Below are 24,578 nucleotides of genomic sequence, written 5' to 3'. Positions count from 1 at the left end.
CATATTTGTGTAGAGTGTTGTCTGTAAATAACCAACGTGTTACCGTCTATGAGGGACACGGGATTGTTTTCCCCCAAAAGGTGACTTGGTCATGCGAGCCTACTCTTGACGTATTGCCAGTTTGATGTATTGGCTCAAAAGCCTTGTTAGAAGTGGGACCCAAACATCAGATATCTTCCACTGACATAAACAGAGCATTAATTTTGGACCCACCACATTTTTTTAAATGATTAGTTTACAATCATAATTATTTTTTTCAGGAAAAAACAGTTTTATTCATCACCTTTCTAAAAGCTCTGCGAATGATTTATTTTTTAAGAAAGATTTGTCGACATAAAAATGTTATCAATAAGAGCTTTAAACGTGTAAATCTCCTTTGTCTTTGGAGTGATGGCACCTTCAATAAAAATGTCAAAATTCAGGAACTTTGAGATAACGCCTGTTTTCAGTCCATTCATTCTGTGAAAAATTAACACCTTTATCTTCGCCTCGCTTGTTCCAAATGGGACATCAGTGCCTCGTGTCTTTCTATATGAATGTTTTGATTTATGTGCAACAGGATGCTTTATAAATATTTACTATCACAAGTTTGTGGGAATGTGACCTAGCCAGGGGAATGATGATTAATGATGAAAATAAAAGAGCAGGTTTTACACATCCTTGTTAGTGTCACTGCTAAAATGCTTGCAATTACAGGCTTACAGGCAATTACTGTGTGTTTGATATGTAAAAGAAATAATGAGGAAGTCTCTAGAGCATGTTGAATCACTTTTTCTCCTGACAACATTTTAGACAAATTGAATAAATGGATAAATGCAAATGGCTCAGATACAAATCTTGTTTATTTTCTGGAGGAGAATCATCCATATACAGTCGAGCGCTGTGTGGCCTTGAAGCTATTATCTCCTCGACACCATCCCTGGTGTGTTTAATGACTACTGTACAAATGAGGAGAAACAAGAATGCCTCCTCCACATGGGAACACACACAAAATCATTCAATCACTCATCACAGACACTCAATAAAATACAAACTTAGGCGAGATAAGAAAGCATATCTACTGATCCTATTTACTAGGGAAGAAATTAATAGCTAACTAGCAGTAAACTTAACAATCTCATCAGGAACACCCCTCGAGTCACATTGAAAGCTCTGTTGCTGCTCAAACATTAGCGTTTCTTTTGCACTGACCAATACTATCAAAAGGGATAACAAATCCCTGAAACAAAGCATCATCAGGGTCAACAAAACTGTTTTAACAGAAATCAGACTAAAAAGGCTACAATACTGGATGGCTCCCACAGTTTGTTTTTTTGCTTTCCATCTCAGGTTTGAAGCAGGCATGGCAGTTCAGTCCTCTGCTCGTCCATGCGTCCCCCCTGGACCCTCAGGAGCAGGGAGAAGAAGTCCTCATCGTCCATGGGACCAGGAGCCCTGCTGCGCTGATCCTCCAGCCTGCCCTGGGCCTGTGGGAGGAAGATAAGAGGGAAAATGAACGCCTGAAATGATGTTTAAATTCAAATAATTCCCCACTGAAGTTGGCATGACACAGGTTTTGCAGGACATTTTTTTTTTTAGAAACAAAGCTGACAACTCTTCATGATAAAAGCATTTAAGCAAACTAGTTCCGATTGCTTACTTGTGTCGTGAGGATCATGTTATACAGATCCTCTTTGGGCACGGGCACGGGGACTGGTGCAGGCGCAGGCCTTCTCACAAAAGAGATTTGCTTTATGCTGCCTCTGAAACCTCTGGATTTTGGTTTTGGTGGTTTTTCGAGCTGCGCCCTCTGGTCATCCAGCCGGCGAGCTTGAGCAGTGGCCACCAGCTCAAAAAACTCCTCTTTCTGCAGTGAAGTCATGGAGGAAAACATGACTGTGGAGAAATGGGAGAGAAGAGCTTTGATGGTCAGATGGCAGGAGACTCTAGAAGTGGTCAAGGAAAGAAGTGGAAACATGCCAGTTGTTTCAAAACATTCTTGAACAACGGAGAACGGGTAGTTTCATGTTTGTTTTAGCTCTATCAACATGAGTCAGCATAACTACATGGAAACAAATGCAACAGCTGCACCAGTTTCATCACTTCAACACAGTGAAACAGCTTCTCAGAAGCGCTCCCACCTCTGTTGGCTGGCTTGGAGGTGTTGGGCTCAGAGTGGCACCTCCTCCTCCTCATCCCACTCTCCATCCTGAAGGAGCAGCGCTGGTCATTGAGGCGTCTCCCCTCCTGAAGGGTGCAGAGCAGCTCGTACAATGCCTCCGGGAAGTCAGGGGTTAACCGGCGAGCCTGAGAAAACGCGGGTAGGTGGCAGAAAAAAAGAATGAGGGAGGAAAGGTTTCTCGGTGAGTGGCACAGAATGTTTGTTGGCACGGCAAAAGAATTCACTCGACTCCTACGTACTCCCACATGCTCTGTAACAAAGCGATACCTGCTGTTTTTCCACCACTGAATTGTTTTTCTCACAGAGCACATGGTGACTGGTTGGTAAAGTCGAGAACATTACAAACACAGATACTATAGAGGTAATCTCAGGGTATATGACAAAGCCAAAGTAAAACAACAACCTTTTTTGGATCCTCTTCTTCGTTGTTTGTTCCCTCAGAGGAATTTAACCTCTTAAAGTCCACTTGAGGGTCATTTTGTGTGACCTCAGTGTCACTGGGTTTCTCAGGTTTTTCCTTAATCCTCATCATCTGCCCTTCACCTCTGTTTTGTCCATCATTCACGTTCTCAGGTTTGTCCTCTTCAGTCATAAAAACCTCCCCTGTCTGCTTGTCCTCTGCGTTGGTTTGTTGTCTTTCCGGGCTCTGCTCTTCTAAACACATTTTACTTGCTATAACTTCTTCATTCTTGTCCTCTCTTGTGTGTTCCTCTTCCTTTTTCAGAGCAGACTCACCGCCGCAGCTCTGTACGGTGACAAGTGAACTGCTTGCTGCCCCCCTGTCGATGACACTCTCAGTCACGTCTCCCTCTTCGGTGATGACGAGACGTCCCAGCAGCCCCTCTTCAGCCATTTCAACTTTGGTCTCTGTGCAGTCCATTAATCTCACGGTCAACCCCTGACAAGAAGACACACCGAAACAGGGATTAGGTCAAAGATTTTGGGGTCAAAGACTTAGAGAACCCCCGTTGTTAATAATCCAAACATTACATTTATCAACCCTGAAGTTCCTCTGAATAGACATAAAAACAGCTAGAGAGCAGCTGTGTCTTTCTCTTGCAAAGAAATGTTTGAGAAACCAGTTTGGCAAGTTCTAGCATGTTGACTACAGATCTTTAAGCCGAAAACAGTAAAACATCTATTCCTGTATGACAACAAAGGTGTGTGACAACATGATCAGAGATGACAACTTCTTGTTGCTGATTGATTTCTGTCGTATAATTTGCCAGAAGTTTCACTGTAATTCTTGTTGTTTTGCCCCAAAAAGTTGCCGTGTACACCATACAGTAAATTCAGTGATTTCATTCTTACCTTTTTAAAAAAAAGAAAACTTTGTCTTCTCAAAGCATCATCTCTTGAAGTCACCACAGAAGACGGAGCACAGCATTTTGGTCTTGTAACTTGTCTTGACAATATCCTTATGAAGAGAAAGAAAGAACAGCTATGAAGAGTTTCACATGCCGACGTGACGAGCTCTCGCCCTTTCTCTGTGTGCCTTGCTACCTTCTCTCTCTCGTCTCCTCTCTTCCTGTTCCTCTTACCACAGCCCACCCATTTGTTTGGCCTGCATCTGACAAGCCATATTGTGAAATATTACTATCAAAAGCAGAAGAAAACCCTCAACGTGCGTTTGGTTTTATCTAGGTATGGTCCAAAGCAAAGGTTTTCATTTTTTTGAGATTAACTTCAAGCTGTCAAAGCAGCTGCTGCTGCTGCTTTAAGTGCTGCTCATTTGATTATGACAGACCCAACTGCAACATGTTGAAACAGGCGCACAGTTCTTCTGCACTGATGTGGTTTTGGCACACATCCTGTTGACTTGCAGCTAAAACGAGAAGTAGAGTCAGACAAGTGAGAGAGGTTGTCAAAGTGAGATTATCACGTTGAACTGGGGAAATTACAAAGCAGCTTCTTTAATCTGAATGTTTTTGTTAATGCTTTGTATAAGATAAAAATAGAGCACATAATCTACATTTTATTTAGTTAGATCTTATTTCAGTTTGTTCCCTGACACACACACACACAGTTGTAAATGCAGGGAGTGCAGATGTTTGTTGTTGCGGTTACATTTAACTAACTTGGGGGGGAAAAGTTTGGAAACTTGTGTTTGGTGGATTCATTCTCTGTTGTTACAATGCTAATTGGAATTGTTTTTTACATGGTTGGAAAGCCAGTTTATTTACCTTCACAATGATGTATGAAATGAATAAAGTGTAAAATTGCCAATATGTCTTGTTTGTTCCTTGTTACTGATAGACAGTTCAATCATCCAATCCACTAAACAACTCAAAACAAGAGTCAATACCAACAGGAGAATACACTGTTTACCATTGACGGAGCATTTTGGCAAATTTTTCTTGGGCGCTACCCACATAATCAGCTGTGCTGCTCATCACACAAATGCATGATCCTTACAAGTTGGACATCATTGTGAAGGTAAATAAACAGGCTTTCCAACCATGTAAAATACAATTAGCATTGTAACAACAGAGAAATAATCCACCAAATACAAATTCCCGAAGGTTTTTTCCCCAGTTTATATATATATACTGTATATGTATGTGATAAATGTAATGTACCTGATTTCTGACCCCAGGACGACCAGCTGGTTCCATTGGTATTAGCTAATGGGGATCCTTTTTAAATAAATAAATAAAATAAATAAAATAAATAAAATAAATAAAATAAATACTGCACTGGTTGCCTATTATTTATTTTTTCACAGTTTATATATATATGTATGTGATTAATGTAATGTACCTGATTTCGGAACCCAGGAAGACTAGCTGGTGCCATTTGTATCAGCTAATGGGGATCCTTTTTAAATCAATAAATAAATCAATAAATAAATCAATAAATACCACACCGGTTGCCTTATTATGCTCATTTTTTTTTTCTACTAGAACTTTTTTTCCCAGTTTATTCAACATAGTAGTGCTCCTCCTCAGTAAAGCAGTCTGCCACATGCTGCAGTCAGTGTGTTGACATGGCGTGTACCTTTTCCTGTCCATTGCTAACCCTAACCCTTTATTGGGCGCTACCCACATACATAAATAAATAAATATCACACTGGTTGTCTTATTATGCTCTTTTTTTTTTGAAAATGAACTGTTTTTCCGAGTTTATTCAACACAGCAGTGCTCCTCCTCAGTAAAGCAGTCTACCACATGCTGCAGTCAGTGTGTTGACATGGCTTGTACCTTGTCCTGTCCATCGCTAGGGGACCCTGCTGTGTCTGAAGCCTCTGCTCCTCGTCTCCTCTGCTCAGGCTGTGTTGGGTGTCTGTGAGCAGCAGAGAGTCTGGCAGCAGTCGTCGCCACTGTGCGTCGCTGAAGATGTTGCAGCAGCAGCAGCAGACGGCCGGCGGGCCCTCCAGCGGCCGGGGCCTCGGGTTGAGCGGCCACCCCGGGATGCATGCTCTGAACCCGGCTCATCACCACCGGCCCGACGGAGGAGGAGACCCGGGCCTGGAGGGAACAGAGAACGGACACGAACCCCGCAGAGACATCGGGGACATCCTGCAGCAGATCATGACCATCACCGACCAGAGTCTGGACGAGGCGCAGGCCAAGTCAGTGACTGTGATTGTTGACCAGCTGATTGCAGCGTGTTGTTTGTTTGTTTGTTTGTTTGTTTGTTTGTTTGTTGACTCTAAAGTTTAATGAACTTCAATCTGTTGTTTACATTATTCAGCCAGAAGATCGCTGAGTAGTTAACGAAAACTAAGCTGTTTGTTTTTGTGTTAAAACCTGTAAAGATGCTGTTTTGTTTGTTAATAGTTTCTTAGCTGTCAAATATAAACACAGTTAGCCTAGCATGCTAACAGCTAGCTAAACCACTCTGTGTTTGTTTATATGACAGATAAGAAACTATTAACTAACAAAACAGCATCTTTACAGGTTTTAACACAAAAAACAAACAGTTTAGTTTTCATTAACTACTTAGTTAGAACAGGAAACGTTTACATTAGCTAGAGTTACCTGTTAGCTAGCTAGCCAAGGCCTATAGAAGGAGGCTGGGACACGCGTCATATTTTTGGGGGAGTGTGACGCATGCGCAGTAACGTCTGGCCGAAATTGAGCCAATCACAACGCAGGACCTCAGCTTCAGTCACACTGCGCATGCGTGATATCCCCGAACCCCAGACCCGTGTCCCAACCTCCTTGTATAGGCCTTGTAGCTAGCTAGCCTTGACTAGTTAGCCTAGCAAGCTAACACTATCTAACGTTACCTTTACCGCGGCTACTTTAGCATGATGCTAGCTTTCCTCCTGTACTAACTCAGCTCACTAAGTAACAAACAGCAGCTAACGGGAACTAAGCTGTTTGTTTTTATGTGTTCAAACCTGTTAAGAGGCTGTTTTGTTAGTTAATAGTTTCTTAGCTTTCATATAAACAAACACAGAGTCGTTTAGCCGTTAGCCGTTGTTAGCTTGCTAGGCTAACTAGCCTTGGCTAGTTAGCCTAGCATGCTAGTAACGGCTAACGTTAAGTTACCTTTACCTTCAGCTAATTTAGCATAACGCTAGCTTCTGACAAGCTAAATGCCAAGGAGGTAAACTGTTCACTGGTGTGTGTGTCTGTCTGTCTGTGTGAGTGAGAGAGAGAGTGTATTTTGTTTATTGTTTGTTTGTGTGTTTATTTATTTTGCACAATTTAAGACTATACAACATAACAAAATAAATAAATTAATTAATAATATAAAGTGCAGGAAGAGGCAAAAAACCCCACTGGGCTTATCTGAAGCCTCCACCTAGAGACTAGATTAATATAAAGAAATAATATGACTACATAATAGTGATAACAAAACAATAAGGACAACATATATATAATAACAATATAGTAAATATATCAAAAAAAGACAAGTGTGTGTGTGTGTGTGTGTTTAGTGTTTATGAGGAGGATATTGATTTAAATATCTATAAAGACTTCTGGGTAATGGTAACCAAACAACATTGTGAGTGGGAAAACATAAAAACAGATATATGGACAACATGGGGGAAAGTTAGTCTGTTGTGCTAAAGTTATCTAACGTTACAAGTCAAGCTCTTTTTCTTTATATGCACAGGAAACATGCCCTCAACTGTCACCGAATGAAACCTGCATTATTCAGCGTCCTGTGCGAGATCAAGGAAAAAACAGGTAACTTTTTATTTAAAAGAGATTTTAATGTTTTCATTGTCAGTCAACATGCATTCAATTATAAACCCGCCTTGCTGTGTTTTGATGGCTTATTGCAGCCTTATTAGACTGTGTTGACAGTGTGTCACCAGAAGCCAATAAAATCATAAACAAGCATACACCCACAGTTCAGGAATTTGACTCTGGTTGTCAGTAACTCAATATGTTTAGGCTACTTGCAAAAAACAAACCTATAGGAAGATAAACGTAATAAGAGACTGTTTGATATAAAAATAGAGACAAACGACAGCAGCTGGACAAAAGAGACATCCAGGGCAATACAGTACAGGTTGCAGCCTGGTTGGTTTGATAAGTGCACAGTACTTGCAACAGTTTATGTTACAGAACAATAAGAGGGTGGTGAGTAATGCTGCTAGATATTTTTATTTATACTGTAAAAATATAATCTGACTTTATCCTTTGTTGTACAAAGCAAGCCATTTTTCAAAGGCATACATTTAAAAAAGATTCCTGCAAAGACGCTATTAAAAGTTACGGTCACATTTGCTTTCACTCCAGCAAAATTGCTCTGCACTCAGCACTGAAAAGGGTTATCTGATGTGGGTAACAAATAAATATAGAGCAGAGTGATTACTGTAAACAGGATGTGAGTGATGCCCAAAATAATGTGATGGCACATCATGACTAAGTAATGACTTGTCCTCTTTTCCAAACACAGTGCGCCAGTGTTTCTATTGGCTGACCCTGCGTATATGCAGGGCAAAGTTGAACAAGAAATGCATGCATGAATTCATTAGTTGTACAGGCTTCAGTTGAAGTGAATGTGAGATGGAGGGGATATTCACAGGACAGCAGTGTTATGTGACTGTACTTTAACACAAATTCATACAGACTTCTGTTGATATTTCACCTGCAAAGCCAATTGACACTTGTCTTATTGACAGGCCTGTCAATGAGGAACGCCCAGGAGGACGAGCCTCAGGATCCTCAGCTGGTGCGATTGGACAACATGCTGCTGGCGGAGGGTGTGGCGGGGCCGGAAAAGGGTGGCGGGGCCGCTGCTGCTGTGTCTGCTGCCACCAGCTCGGGAGGGATGTCACCTGACAGCTCGCTCGAGCACTCCGACTACAAAAGCAAGTTGAGCCAGATTCGCAGTATCTACCACACTGAGCTGGAGAAGTATGAGCAGGTACCGTGTCGCAACAGGAGACGAGCGCTGACATTGCCCGTACACGCTTGCCTGTACTAAAACTGCTCGCCAGAAGCCTAATCCATTGGCATGTTAGGTCTAGGGTTCAGTCACATAACTTTTCTTTGCTGGGGCATACACTTCTGTCCTTATGTTGCTGATCAAAACACACCAGGTATAAACTTCATATCTCTGTATTACAAGAGGTATTTTAAGATTATCAGAGTAACACAAATTCCAACCTACACCAAAGCCTTATTGTGTGCTGTTATTCAAAACCCATTCGGATCCACTATTGTAACTCATCAGCAACATACAATACACTCTTCCTGTAACATGAATTAAAACCTTCTTCAAATTGTGGGACATACCAGCTATTCTAAGATCTTTAGTAACTATGCTTATAAATGCTTATACATGCTAACTGACAACAACCGTACTACTAAGCTGCTAACTTTCTGAATGTTTTATTGTGAAATTTAATTTTCTTCTTTACAAAAAAAAATGCCATATCGCAAAATTCAAAATAGTATAAAATAATACACCTAGCTTCATTGCTTTACGCTTTTCTGTCCTTCACTGTCCGTCGTCTCCTGCGCCCCTCCACCCAGGCGTGCACTGAGTTCACCACCCATGTGATGAACCTGCTGAGAGAGCAGTCGCGAACACGGCCCGTAACTCCGCGGGAGATTGAGCGCATGGTGGGCATCATCCACCGCAAGTTCAGCACGATCCAGACCCAGCTGAAGCAGAGCACTTGTGAGGCAGTCATGATCCTGAGGTCTCGCTTCCTTGATGCCAGGTAGGCGTGTGTGGTGGTTGTTGTTGTTGTTTTTTGTTTTTTTAAAGGAATACTGAACTGAAAATCAGTAGCTGTAGTCAGCTTGGATTCTCAATAATGCAACCGCACCACCAGATGCTGCCAAATCCTACACACTGTACCTTTAAATGAAAATCTTGGAGATTGGCACATTCTATTAACGGTAGCCATTTAGACCTGTATGTGTGAGTGTACGGAAGAGGACATCGAACCCTTGACTACATCTTAGACCGCAAATAGTAGCTGTGTGAAAATGTAATAACAAAGAAAACTTAATCTCTTGTTTGTGTCTCATCAGGCGCAAAAGGCGCAACTTCAGCAAACAGGCAACAGAGGGCCTGAATGAGTATTTCTACTCCCACCTGTCCAACCCTTACCCCAGTGAAGAAGCCAAAGAGGAACTCGCCAAATCGTGTGGAATCACCATCTCTCAGGTAAACCACTGACTCCACTGTTAGGCACAAGCAGCAATGAACATAAAGACACTGCATTTATAATTTGTCAATAACAACATGCTTAAGTATTTCTATGTGTTTGGATCTACTGCTCAGGGTTGATCGATTAATCTCTAATTTTAATGAAAGAGTGCACACTGAGCATTGTATTGTTTTGTTTTTTTCTGCCAGGTGTCCAACTGGTTTGGCAACAAAAGAATCCGCTACAAGAAAAACATTGGCAAGTTCCAAGAGGAGGCCAACCTTTATGCCATGAAGACAGCCTTGGGGGGCAGACAGGGCGACGATTCCCCGCACACTCCCAACTCCACAGGTACCAAAAGACAAGGAAGCTACAACTACTCGCCTTGAGGCAGTTTCTCCCTTCTCTGTCTCAGTTTGTCTCCATCCCAGAACTTGTCAATCAAATGCCTGAGCTCATCACAATGTGTGACCTGAGGCTGAGGAAATTGAAAATGTTTGGCATTGTCAGGCTTTGAGGAAGCCCATAGTGAACATACATTGATCAGCCATAACATTAAGACCACATGTGAAGTGAATAACATTGATTATCTCGTTACAATGGTACCTGGCAGTGGGGGGGATATATTAGGCAGCAAGTGAACATTTTGAACTTTGAACTTTGTGTTGGAAGCAGAAAAAATGTGCAAGCGTAACGATGTGAGCAACTTTCACAAGGGCCAGATAGTGCTGGCTAGACGACTGGGTCAGAGCATCTCCAGAACTGCAGCTCTTGTGGGATGTTCCCGGTCTGCAGTGGTCAGGACCTACCAAAAGTGGTCCAAGGAAAGAAAACCGGTGAACCGGCGACAAGGTCATGGGCGGCCAAGGCTCATTGATGCACGTGGGGAGCGAAGGCTGGCCCGTGTTGTCCGATCCAATAGAAGAGCTACTGGAGCTCAAACTGCTGAAAAAGTTAATGCTGGTTCCGATAGAAAGGTGTCACCACTTAGCTTCACTCCAGATATGCCATTAATAGCATATTCATAGTATTCCACCCTAAACTTCTACAACAACACTGAAACGGTTACTGAGGTTGCTTTTCTTGTTTTTGTTTTTCTTTAGGATCTGGGTCCTTCTCTCTGTCCGGGTCAGCTGACCTGTTCCTCGGGGTTCCACCTGTGAACGGCGAGCAGTCTGCTTACCAAGTTGGAGTGCAGGTACTTTAATACTCATGAAGTAAATGATAATGCTGGTGACATTGTATACTTTTCTTTCTGTCAACGAGTCCCATGAAACGTCAAAACCAACGATGAATTGATCTTCCAGCAAGTGATATATGTTATTCCTCTGTGTCACAGAGCTCTATTGTTGTCCAAAAGCTATTAAAGAACACATTGTCCTTCATAATGATGAACAGACACTAAAGCTACGTTCACACTGCAGGCAATACTGGCCCACATTCGATTTTTTTTTCTGTGCATATGAGACTCAGATCTGTTTTTATTTCAATAGGGATGTCACAGAGGAATTTTTCCCACCGGTTAATAAACTTGTGTCAACACCAGTGTTACCGATTACACCAGACATTTTACAAGAAAAGATGACTCAATATTATCTATCTCAAAATAGTTTCAAGCCATTTGGAATTAATTTCCAGACATGAACTGTGACAGTAAATATAAAATCAATCCCAAACATCTTGAGATTGTGTAGAATTGCTCAAGGTAACTTTGCTATTTTTCAACCTGAACTCTATTTTCCCATGATTTTGACAAATGAAGACAACATTTTCTGAAATTGGTCCAGCATTGAGGGAGAACGATGCAATATTGTGCTATTGGGGCAAGTTAGCACCGTCATTAACGTCCACTAAAGTACTCGTTTTTGCCATGACCGGCTCTGATTGTTATTAGAAGTGTCTGACAACATTATGGAAAGAGCCTCGCTCAAGGAGAAGTCTCGTTCTGAATGGCGAGGTGATGGGTTGCTGCTATTTGAGCCAGAGTATACAGATATTCAGATTTCACAGCAGTACTTCTCCTTGAGCGGGACTCGGACTCAATAACAAACAGACGGGATCAAGCGAAAGGTAAGACACTCATAATAATAATCTGAGCCTGTCGGTGACAAAAACAAGCACTTTTAACTTTATGTAACGTTACATTAACGCTGCTCAATTGCCCAGAGCATTCTCCCTCAATACTGGACCAATTTCCAGGTTGAAAAAGACCAAAGTTACCTTTTAAGTATGCACCTTTGTTGGTTAAGGTGCTAGAAAATGACAAAAGTAAATGACACTTTGTTTGTTTCTTTGTTGTTTTTCTTTCGATTTCTCAGGCTAACGGGAACTGGCAGGGTCGAGGCTCGCCCCCGTCCGGCGCTTCGCCCCACAGCGACCACTCGGAAAACTCTGACTGATGGCCCAGCCCACTGGCACAGAACGACAGCGACGGAAAGATTGATGACGGGAAAAGACAGAAAGAATGATATCACACTTCCCACTTGGCTGCAGTTGTTTTTTTGTACGTCGTTTGTTTGATTTGATTATTTCAAAATGTGCGTTGTATTTTTCTCTTTTCTTACCGCTCAGCGTGGGTCATTATTATGTTTGTATGATTAGCTGAGTGCACGGATGGTAGAGTGAAAATGTGTGTGTGTGTGTGTGTTGTGTGCATGCTGGTGTGGTTTTATTATCAGGGTTGTAGGGTTTGTTTTCCACTACTTTTGACATGTTACTGAGGTGTGTGTTTGTGGTTGGGGCGGGGAGGACGGGGACAGCATTATCATTGTTTTCAGCACACTATATCATTATTATTAATATTATTGCTGTTTTATTATTAGTGCTACAACTATTTTCATTTTAACAGCTCAGAAAGAGAGAATGCGTTTAGTGGATGAGAGGACAATAGAGAAAAATCCAAAGATTTTGTGTGTTTGTTTCTCTGTTTTGTTTGTTTTGTTTTTTTTCTACCGGGCTGATGTGTCCCTGTAAAATGGATGAGGCGTGTGTGAGTCCATATCAACGGTTTGAATGAGTATATCAACAGTGCTGTCTTTTTTTTCTGTACAGTGAAACACCTGTATTCTCTCTACCTCTTTTACAATAAAGACTCTCTGTATTCACAACCAGATGGGGATTGGTCCAGATGGATGTAGAGTCGAGAGGTCAAAAGGCTTGAACTATCGACACGTTCTCATCCCAACTCGTCACATACCGCCGCTTTGTCACGCCGTCACTAAAGTACACAGATCTTTTACTTGTGTAAAAGTAGTAATACCACAGTATAAAAATACTCTGTTACAAGTAAAAGTTCTTCTTTCAAAACGTAACTAAAGTAAAAGTACAAAAGTAACAGCATTAAAATGTACTAAAAATAAAAGTACTCATTATTCAGAATGGCCCATGTAAGGGATAATGTACAGCTAGCGGGTCATTATTGTGAAATAAACCCCTTTAGGGCGATCCAGGAGACCCCGACTTGCGTCACCCTGAAGGAGTTTCTTTCACAATAATGACCCGCTAGCTGTACATTATCCCGCTTATTACACGGCTACTTACTTAAGAAATTAATAATTTGACCCAAAAATGGCCCGCCAGAGTCCGACATCAGAACTGCGCCCATAGCAACGGTCTGTTATACATAGCAACGATCTGTTATTCATAGCAATGGTCTGCTATAAAGAAATAACAGACCGTAGAACGACGTGCTTCACCAATTAGAATCGAGTATTCAACAAAGCCGTGTATACATCAGAATTATAGTGTGTGTGTGGATAATGGGTGTGTGTTTAGCATTGAATGAGGCTAGATGGTCATATATGACATATATCTACTCTTAAACATACAGACATCCTTTATTTTGTGTAGAGCATAGGGGGAACAAAAACAAAACAAATGTAAAAAAATATATATATACGTTTTTATATATATATATATATATATATATATATATATATAATACAGTATATACACATACACATATATTAATAATGTGAATAATAAAGATGATGATGGTCATGATAATATCAATAACAATAATACCAACACTTACAATAATAAGTGAGATAAATAAGTAAATAATAATAATAATAAAAAAAGTAGTGAACAGCATTAAAAAAGAACTGAATGTTTGTCCTTAAAAAAAAAGGATAAAATGACAAATCAAATTCACACAACATACTAAATATGTCATCACACATCACATGGCAGCCAGCTACTATTCAAACTTGATAGGCAAAGTAAACAGTTTTTGTGGCGCAGTGGAGCTGGTGATTTAATAATACCACGTTTTTACTTAAGACTAAATAGGCTGCTCCTTTCTCTAAGGGTTAAGATGAGATGGGGTGTTACTGTGTGACGTGTGGAGGTTCATACTGCAGGATTTCTGTTCCCATGAGCTTTAACACCATCCAGGCTGTTAATTAATCTACATCTGTAAAGGACCCCTGAGGGCCTCTCAGCTCAAACCACTTGATCCTGAAGCTGCCACGTGTCTCCAGCGTCTCTCATCGTTCCCACGGTGACCTGGAGACATCAAAGACTTCACACGAGCAACATGTGGAACACCTGAGGCGCTAAACGGCGCGCCAGCACGAGACAGACAAGATGCCCAAATGGCACGCGTGGCCTGTTGTGACGAATGCATGGAGGTGCGAATGCTAAATGTTATATAACACCTCCACCTCCTCCAGCCTGCAGACTGACTAACAAATGCAAAGGAGTCAAGTGTGAATGGAGAAGGTGTCAGCACTCGCCGTAAGTGAGCAGAAGGACGAAAGGAAGAGACTCTAAAGTGATGCTGGTGAGCCACGTGTAATAAATGATTTTGACGCAGGCTTTAATTTCTCAATTTGGCACCAGAAAAGTCATCGTGGACTGAAAGATGTCGCAGGTTTTGGTACATTAATAAACCAGCAGAACAGATGGATGGAACCCTATGATTACTGATGTTTTAAATTCTTCCTTATTTACTGCCTGTGTGTTATTTTCCACTTTTGTGTGCATTGTTTTTGTTTTGCAAAAAGCTCAAATTCTCATATAAATCACTGACATTTTGGGGAAACATTAACCAGAAGTGGTTTTCCACGTTAAGTGCCACCGATTTCACTCCAAAGAAAACAAATCTGAACTTCTATATTTTAAGGTAAAATCTCAAATTCTGTGTTTTCCTGTAATTTTATGCAAGGGGTTTTTACGCACGCCTTTGCGCTTAACATGTTTATGTTTATGTTTATTTGTTTTGCACAATTTAAGACTATACGCATAACAGAAATGAATAATATAAAGTGCAGGAAGAGGCAAAAACCCCACTGGGCTTATCTGAAGTCTCCACCTAGAGACAATATTAATATAAAGAAATAATATGACTATATAATAGTGATAACAAACAATCAGGACAAGATATATATAATAACAATAATAACAATACAGTCAATATATCAAAAAAGATAAGTGTGTGTGTGTGAGTGTGTGTGTGTGTGTTGCGTGGAAGTGTCTGGTTAGTGTTTATGAGGAGGATATTGATTTAAATATCTATAAAGACTTCTGGGTAATCTTAACCAAACAACATTGTGAGTGGGAAAAAATAAAAAACATAAAAACAGATACATGGACAACATGGGGGAAAGCAATTATACACAGCAATTAAATTAAATTACCCTTTAAGCGACTTTTGAAACATTTGACAGATGAACATGTGAGGTTTCATACCCTTGTGTCTTGTTTTGCGTATCTTAAGCACAAGCTGATTTGTTGCATAATGATGAGATGAGTGGTAAAAAGAAAATAATAAATTGTTAAATACATTTTAAGAAAGTTTATTTTGAAGTACTGGGAATAAAGACAGTGGGATGGAGGAGTGGAGAGGAGGGGGTGGGTGGTTGCTGGAGGAGGTGTGTGGTCGGCTGGTTGGTGGAAGAGGTGTGTGGTCGGGTGGTAGGAGGAGTCTGAGGGTCTGGCTCCTGGCTCCTGGGAGGAGGTAAAAGAAGCAGTCTGAGACAACAACAGCCTCATTGCCTGATCAGTTGCAGACTGTGAAGGAGCCTCTTTGACCTTTGACCTGACACCACTGGATAAGGACAGACCACACTGGACCACTGGCTACGATGAAACTGTTACAGGAAACGGAGGATGCAACAAACGAAAGAAAGGTAAAAAAATAAACTCAATGCATGTTAAAGATTATGTTCATATAGGCTATAACAACTTGATGGTTACACTTAGATAGTAAGGTGGTTGAAACTGTCCTAAAGCTTGGAAGAAAGCTGTTTTAATCCAAGTAAATTCAATTGAATCACCCACTAATGAACATTTGGGTCATCCCCACATTTCTTTTTCCTTCTAGTTCATAAAATCTCAGGTGGAGAAACGCCGAAGGGAGAGGATGAACCGCAGCCTGGAGCGTCTGAGGACCATGTTGCTTCAGGAGCCACAACAACTGGTAAAAACAACTTTGAGTGCACTCGTAGATATTCTTTGATTACATTAAATTAATTTATCATTAATTTTCTTAAACATGCCATAAAACATACTTTCTTCTCAATCACTAAATATGAAATTATGTTGCTTTGTCCTGTGAGGAGACAATATCAAGGAACCAGGGACATTAGATTAGATTAGATTAGATTAGATTCAACTTTATTGTCATTGCACATAGTACAAGTACAACGAAATGCAGTTTTGCATCTAACCAGAATGCAAACTAGTAAAGTGCTGACAAGACAATATATACAAATGAGGATATATTGGTGTATGTACATAGGCATAATCATATATACAGATTGTAATTAAAGTGCAAGTGATCAACGTGTTATATACTGATGATTAATAGCTTAACTATAAGTTGCATGCTGATGGGATATTGTATAACACATTTGTATAAGAGTATTATAAACAATAGATGATATATACAGGTGGAGTTATATCTAAACACATAGAGATTATGTACGTAGAACTATATGCATATGGGACTAAGTGATTATATAGTGTAAGATGAATATCGGAGTGTAGATATGTATATACAGCCTCTTACTGCCAGCAGACTCCATTAACTCATAGTGATGTTTTCATGCAGGGTGGGACTCAGCACAGAGTGGAGAAAGCTGAGATACTGGAGCACACAGTCGTCTTCCTGCAGAACACTGCTGAAGGAGACAAGACGAGAGCTGCTGCTGGTGGAGCTGGAGGTGGTGTTGCTGGAGGTGGAGGCGGTGGAGGCCAGAAACACTCCTTTCAAGACGGCTTCTCCACCTGCCTGCAGACAGCCGCTCGGTTCCTGGGACCTGAGGGCGAGGGCCTGTGGCTTGGAGCAGCACTGGATGCATCTCTTGCTGCTCGTTTTTCCCATTCAGACTCTGATTCTGCAGGCGTCCAACGAAGAACTGAAGGCCGCTCCTCCTCCTCTTCCTCCTCCTCCTCCTCCTCCGGCTCTCTGCCGCACACAAAGTCCATTCTTCGGATGCTGAGGCAAAAATCCAAGCACAGACTGCACGCACGAGCGTCCAGTGTTGCCCATCCGTACCGACTTCCGGTTCAGCAGCGGCTTCCCAGAATTCCCCAACAGGCTCAGAGACAAAATCAGCTTGAGATCAGACGAGTGAGCAAACAGAGCCCGGCCCAGAGCAGCCCGGTCAGCCAGACACTGTGGAGGCCCTGGCCCTGATCACAAGGTCGCGACTTTTGAACACTGAACTTTTGATGACTCTGACAACCAATTAATATTCACTGGTGCCAACTGTACTGTTCCTGAATGAATATTTGCATTGTAGTCTTGCAAACAATGGCCTTCTGATAACACATAAGGATGTTGGTGTTCAACCACAACCTCAAAGCCTGTAAATAATGTAAAATCTCATTTGTATGTGTGATAGGGTTGACTCACTACTCTTGTTTAATGCTTTTGAATGAGTCAGTGGAACAGCCATCTATTCTGCTGACGGCACAGGTACTCTCCCAGACTAGGGACACGCGTGAGCTGGATCACGCGGCTGAGCCCGGCTGGGACTGCTGCTGTGCCGAAGAACAAGTTTTTTAGAGGTGAGTATCCTGGAGCTGAAGAGTCTCTGTCGTCCTTCTTCATATACTGCTCTGCTACATCTGCTGTCATGATGCTGAAGTGGATAATGATTGAGTGTCCATCCGTCACATTTCCAGGTGTTCGAGTGCTGGGAGAGCCCCACGCAGACCCTCACATTCACCTGCAGTGCCATGATGTCTGCTGGCATAAATTAAGACATCTCTGTCAACAATATAACTTGTATTCTCTCTATATATATATCTTGTCTATTTTGCACACTAATTTATTCTGGATGTCTCCCTATGGTGAGACCTTTTTTTGTTTTTTTTATAATAATAAAATAAAAACTTTTCCTAAAATGAAAACGTGTGGTGTCACATTATGTTGTCGACAGCTCTCCTTAGTGGGAGTGGGAGGTGTGAAGCGTGGCCTCCTGCCGAGCTACATCCTGCAGGTGTGAAGTCTGGCCATGAGGTGAAAGAGTTCAGTAGCAGTTCTTACTTCAAAGGCATCAAAGACAGACCCTGTTCACACATTATTCACTCACTTTGAATGCCTTTAATGATTAAAACCAAGAATACAAAAAAAGATAATATAGCCCGGAGCAGTCTGTGCAAAATTAACTGCTTAAAATAAGCAAATTAAATCATATAACAATCTGGATTGACAGCCCTGGCACAGTGTGTTTCCATCTACATATTCTGTTATTAAAGAAGTCTGACCAAACTTGTTCAGCTCCTGAAAATAAAATCCCTTGATGCATCATTTCTCATGTATGATTTCTCATATAATTACATAATTATAATGCATGGGTTATATAACTGCAGAGTCCCACTTTAACTAAATGCCACTGCTTTTCCAACAAGGACTACTTTATGTAGACTATCTAGTCTTACATTTCTAACTACATGTCCAAATCACTTTTTCTTTATCATACTCTTCACATGACAGGATGAGGGTGAATTATGTGAAACCCCCTACAGCTCATCTCCACGTTTGTTTTTCATTTTATTTAGTATTCATTCTCTCAATAGTATAGCATATTGAAAAAAATATTAAAGAAAAGTCATAGTATAGTATTTCATAAAAATTCCTGGAAAAAAGTCATAGTATAGTATGTCGGGAAAATGTCATGGTAAAAGTCATAGTATAGTTTGTCAAAAAAGAATTCCTGAAAAAAAGTCAAAGTATAGTATGTCTAAAGAATTTATGAAAAAAAGTCAGAGTATGTCTTAAAATAAAAAAAAAGCCACACTATTGAATGTTGAAAAATTTCATGACAAAAAGTCCTATTATAGAATCCTGAAAAATGTAATGAATGAATAATGAAATCACCTTTTCTTTATCATACCCTTCACATGACAGGATGAGGGTGAATTATGTGAAACCCCTCCAGCTCATGTCCACGTTTGTTTTCATTGTATTTAGTATTCATTCTCTCCAGCTGCTCACAGACCATTTGTTTTCAACGCGTGTCCGGTGTAAAATCACAGGAAACAAAACGTGTCTTAACACCTCCTGCAGCCCTTTGAAGTCCAGTCACACTCACGAGGACATTTGTCTCATTATAGCTGTCTGATTATTGTTTTTTCCTGAAAAAAGAAGAAGAAGAAGAAGAAGAAGCAATATTTGGATTGTTTTGAAACCGTCATAACACATCAATACACAGAAGTATGTGCCAAGAGTTTGGTGGTGAGCATTCCTGTGGATCACAAGGTTAATTATTAATTATGGAAAATCAAGAATGCAGAAGTCTCCTTTATAAATGGCAGAGTTTTTGTTCTGGGTTGAACTTAAATGTTGACACGAATCCAGACTATAGATGAAGCTCTATTGGCTCGTTCAGCAAAATATTGTGTGACTTTTATGATTATGTTTTAGTGCGATAAATCACATGATTGTCCATAGTTAATCATCTGCTCAAAATGTACCTTAAAGGGAGATTTGTGAGGTATATAATACTCTTATCAACATGGGAGTGGACAAATATGCTGCTTTATGCAAGTGCATGTATATATTTAGAATTGGAGATCAATTAACAACACAAAACAATGACAACAGAAACCCTCTCAGGTACTGCATTTAGCATAAAGAACAAAATGCTTTTATTTTATTGGCCTCGAACCTTTTTTCCATCGTGACACTGCTGATGTGATTTGATGATGTGAAGTGATGATGTGATGTGCTGCAGCGTGGGAGACTCTTCTCTGACTCTTTCTCGTGGGAAAAAGAGAGCAAAGCGCCCATTTGCACTTTTATTATCTGTTAGTATTAGTACATCATTAAGAAGAAGTGTGTGGAGGACTGAGAGCTTTCAGGTTCCCACAGACGCACAGACACGCTTTACGCACATTGGTCACTCACATGCAAATTACGCACCACTTGTCGCTTCGTTTGACTTCTTTTACGCACATATCTGTTAGTTGAACTCTTTATAATCGTAGCTCTGCGACAGTTTCAATGACTCAGGCAAATGTGTCCATCAGCTGCAGAGTGTGGTGGCTTATTGTGAACACAAATGTCTTTTATTCCTCCACCAAGTTAATTTAATGTATTTCATCTGCCACATTTGTATCATGTCTTTCTCAATGAAGGCCACGTGCCAAAAACAGGTAGAGTGTCAGGTAGACATTTAACTCACCTGAAAGATTATTTTTATATTCATTTCTACAGGACTGACTAGTTCCTCTAATGTACAAGCATATTTAACTACTTGTAGTCTGTTAAAGTTGTGGTTTATTATGAATTCAGTTAATTTGTTAAGCTTTTTTTCAGCTGGCGCGTGTTTGAATGAGGTGTGAAGTGGTCGCGTGCTGCTGGAGCTGCTGCACGTGTCTGCCTCATAAAGGTTTAGTGAGATTCAGAGATTAAAGGGTCAAATAACAAAGAGACAGGGGTTGTTCCTGCAGTCAGTGTGGAGAGTAATTCTAGGACGTCATAGTATAGTATGTCGAAAAACTTCATGGAAAAATGTCATTATAAAGTATGTCTGAAAATTTCCTGAAAAAAAAGTAATTCTATTGAATGTTGAAAAACGTAATGAAAATAAGTCATAGTATAGTATGTCGAAGACAAAGTCATACTATTGTATATTGAAAAATGTAATTGAAAATAGTCATAGTATAGTATGTCGAAAAAATTAATTTGATCTTCATAATCATCTGATGACCCCTTCTATTTATCTGGTGACCCCAAGAGGTTCCCGACCCCTAGCTTGGAAACCACTAGACTAAACTAACTAGTTTAAACTAGCTCCAGATACAACAGTAAAATGTTGCTTTCACATTCATAAATGTATTATTCATAAATAATCATTCTGAAAGGACATTTCACTGCAGAACGAGTACTTTTACTTTTGATAATTAAGTACATTCTGCTGATAATGCTTCTGCTTTACTTGAGTGGGGTTTTGAATGCAGGACTTTTACTTGTAACGGAGTATTTTTACTTTGCTGTTGTGGTGGTACTTTTACTTAAAGGTCCCATATTATAAAAAAGTGAGATTTTTTAATGTTTTTTTATTATAAAGCATGTTTAAGTCCTATATAAATACTGTGAAAGTATCGAAACACTCAATCCACAGAGAAATACACACAGCCTGTATTTCAGAAACTCTGCATTTGAAACAAGCTGTCAGGATTTCTGTCCATTTGTGATGTCACGAATATACAATATTTAGACCCTTGACTCAATTTTAAACGTAAACATTCTAAATGTGTCCCAGTTTATTTCCTGTTGCAGTGTATGTGAATGACATCAGCTGACAGGAAGTACACATGGACCCAAGCTGTTGCCTAGCAACGCAATTCTGTTGCAATTCTGTGCAATTCCGTCGAAATTCACTAAAACGGAGTGTTTCAGACAGAGGGGTGAATGCAGGTATATTCAGGCAGACAGTATATGGAAAATAAAGTTTTTTTTTCAACATTACAGAATGTAAACATGTTCTAGTAGAAACACAAAATAAAAGTATGAGCCTGAAAATGAGCACAATATGGGACCTTTAAGTAAAGGATCTGTCTTCCAACAAGGCACAACTGGTTACATAAACAATGTGCATAAAGATAATAATGTTGTGAGGAGAATGAGGCAAATGTTCTCTGAACCAAATGGTGATGAATATACAAACAAATGGCCTTTAGTCGACTCTGGCAACATGCAGACAAATGTTGAATAAGTGTGACAGTGGGAGAATGTCCCCCAGCTCTTTCTCATCATGGGAACGTGGAGCAGGAGGCTTCATCCTCACTTTATTACCTGTCAAAACTGATACTTCATTTACAAAGTGTGCTTGGAGGAGAGGTGGCTCTCCAGTTCCCACGAACACACACAGGGCACTCAGAATAACAATGTGTGATTGATCAACAGTCAGTATTTGACTGGTTGGGATGGAGAATGTGTCCAAAAGAGTCCAAAAATGTTTTGCCATTTTGTTTTAGTACTGTAACTAAACACGAAGAGCCGCGCGTAAAAGGGTAGACTTTACGCGCGTCTCGGTGGTCCATTGAGAAATACAGTAGCAGAAGAAATGTAATGTACTTGAGAGAAAAAGAGAGTTGTTGGAAGATGATCTGACAACAGATGACACAACGACTTGATCCAGTTTTGTTTACTGAGCGCGCTAGAGTGTGCACACCGACAAAACCTTCAGTCATTTTGTCTCCTTCAACTCTCTCTCATGGGAACATTGTGCATGGAGCTGTATTCAGACTTTATTACGTGTTAGAATCGATACATCGTGACAAAGAGTGCTTGAGGACGAAGTGGCATTCAGGATCCCACGCGTTGCTTCTCAGACTGGCATCATGAGATGTGTCTCCATTTGGTTTCAATCTCATTATCTCACAGATATTTGCAGACTCAACATCATCTGACTCTGATGTTATTTCCAGCAGAGTTTGCTGATTGTTTTTTGTATTAAGAAACATGTTTTGAATCAAATACGATACATTTAACTTTGAACTGTAGTTTTTTTACTTTCTTTTTTTTTAATTTTGTTTTTCCTTTATTTGGTTTTACTCATACAATTACATAAACATACTTAATTAGATACAATTATGAAGTCAACCAACTTTTCTACTTTTTACAATGAAATTATAGAACACACAAATATAACATGGGGGTGCTTTTCATGTAAAATAAGATAAAATAAATCATAGTAATAAAAAAATTACATTTAGAAAAAAGAAAAATTAAACAAAAGAAGGGCGCAAAAAAGAGTGGATTTTATGCACAACGTTAACAGTTACCCTTGGTGCAGATTCTATAGAATTTATGAAACATAAATCATCCATGAGTCAGTAAATGAGAACTTATTCAACATGTTTCTCCTGATTCTTTCTGTCAGTATCTCTCCAGGACCCGTGTCGTCTGGCCGTCCTGGTAAAGATAAAGGCGTCAGAAGTCACCCACAGTCGTCTGTCTGGACTTCACGCTGGTTTTGGCGGATACTCGTTGTTTTTCCTTCACAGATGTTAAACGTGTCGCACGAGCTGGTCACACCTTTCACAGGCGCGTGCCGCTCACGCTCAGCGGGGCAGCTGCACGAGCCCATAGAAAACAGGTAAGGGTCGTTCAGTCTGCAGTCATCGTGTTAAAATGTGTTAGGAATATTTCATTAAGAAAAGGTTGAAGTACAATATATATATATATATATGGTAACTAATTCCATAGAATCTGCAACAAGGGTAACTGTTAACGTCGTGCGTAAAATCCACTTTTTTTTGCGCAGCTCTGTAACTGTCGTCTCTTTGGCTGTGAAAGAAAAACAAAGTCAAAAACTACAGTTCAAAGTTAAATATATCATATCTGATTCAAAACATGTTTCTTAGTATAAAAAAACAATCTGCAAACTCTGCTGGAAATAGCATCTGTGTCGTGCGTAAAATTACCTTTTACGCACGACTCTGCAAATATCTGTGAAATAATGATTGAAACCAAATGGAGACACATCTCATGATGCCGGTCTGAAAAGCAACGCGTGGGAACCTGAATGCCACTTCGACGTCAAGCACTCTTTGTCACGATGTATCGATTCTAACACGTAATAAAGTCTGAATACAGCTCCATGACCAATGTTCCCATGAGAGACAGTTGAAGGAGCTACTCCTATTGCCAAAATGGCTGAAGGTTTTGTTGGTGTGAAGAGTCTCCAGCACTCAGTAAACAAAACTGGATCAAGTCGTTGTGTCATCTGTTGTCAGATCATCTTCCAACAACTCTCTTTTTCTCTCAAGTACATTACATTTCTTCTAATGAAACTGTAGTTCTCAATGGACCACCGAGACGCGCGTAAAATTTCTATTATTAACTGCAATATTTACATTTTTCTATTTTGTTTTATCTTTATTTAACTTTACTTATATATTGCATTTTTAACAACAAAACCACGTTTGTAATATTAATTTAAACTTTACTATTTTTGTTTAGATATTTGATTATAATGTTGCAATGTTACACAGCTCTGTTTACACATCTCTTTATTCTAGTAGATCTTAAGTTATTGTACATACATTTTTTGTTTTCATTTCACACTTGCTTTAGCAATAAAGCATAAAGCCCCTTTGGATTGAATTGAAATGTAATTGAATAGTTATGCCTTCCCTTTTCCGCTGAGACTGTCAGGAAAAAGAGTCACAACAAAGCGTTCACTTGTAAATAATGCAGAATATTTTTGAGACATTAAAGATTTGGTAAAACTGAGTTTAGTAGTTTCATTATGGAGTAAAACCTGGAGTGTAATAAAGCCTGTGATCAGAGGTGTGATCAGAGGTTGATGGGTGGAGCCTACAGTTCCTCCCACCTCTGGTTTAAAAGCTCTCACTGAAGTGTCTTTGGTCACATTCAGCTTTGAC

General features: G+C 40.1%; 3 protein-coding genes across 3 annotated transcripts; 2 read left to right on the top strand and 1 right to left on the bottom strand.

Annotated features, from left to right (window-relative positions):
- Window positions 1-824: 824 nt before the first annotated feature.
- LOC119497068 (G-protein-signaling modulator 1) lies at window positions 825-5,493 on the bottom strand. Its single transcript, XM_037784875.1, has 6 exons — window positions 5,362-5,493; window positions 3,473-3,578; window positions 2,565-3,059; window positions 2,121-2,286; window positions 1,640-1,875; window positions 825-1,466 (listed from the first exon to the last, which is right to left on the bottom strand). The coding sequence occupies exons 1-6, from the start codon at window positions 5,373-5,375 to the stop codon at window positions 1,326-1,328; spliced, it is 1,158 nt and encodes a 385-aa protein (XP_037640803.1). The 5' UTR covers window positions 5,376-5,493; the 3' UTR covers window positions 825-1,325.
- On the top strand, window positions 5,374-12,838 carry pbx2 (pre-B-cell leukemia homeobox 2). The gene is made up of 8 exons (XM_037784874.1): window positions 5,374-5,732; window positions 7,229-7,302; window positions 8,247-8,491; window positions 9,103-9,293; window positions 9,610-9,745; window positions 9,938-10,079; window positions 10,832-10,926; window positions 12,047-12,838. Exons 1-8 carry the CDS (start codon window positions 5,497-5,499, stop codon window positions 12,125-12,127), a joined length of 1,200 nt encoding a protein of 399 aa, XP_037640802.1. The 5' UTR covers window positions 5,374-5,496; the 3' UTR covers window positions 12,128-12,838.
- Window positions 12,839-15,814: 2,976 nt separating this feature from the next.
- Window positions 15,815-18,047, top strand: her7 (hairy and enhancer of split related-7). The gene is made up of 4 exons (XM_037784623.1): window positions 15,815-15,859; window positions 16,054-16,149; window positions 16,783-17,744; window positions 17,862-18,047. Exons 1-3 carry the CDS (start codon window positions 15,815-15,817, stop codon window positions 17,368-17,370), a joined length of 729 nt encoding a protein of 242 aa, XP_037640551.1. The 3' UTR covers window positions 17,371-17,744; window positions 17,862-18,047.
- The last annotated feature ends 6,531 nt before the right edge of the window (window positions 18,048-24,578 follow it).

This window comes from Sebastes umbrosus, chromosome 11, assembly GCF_015220745.1.
Source record: "Sebastes umbrosus isolate fSebUmb1 chromosome 11, fSebUmb1.pri, whole genome shotgun sequence".
In the NCBI taxonomy this organism is placed as follows: domain Eukaryota; kingdom Metazoa; phylum Chordata; class Actinopteri; order Perciformes; family Sebastidae; genus Sebastes; species Sebastes umbrosus.
Note: the sequence above shows the minus strand (reverse complement) of the source record. Positions and strands in the feature narration are given on the sequence as shown.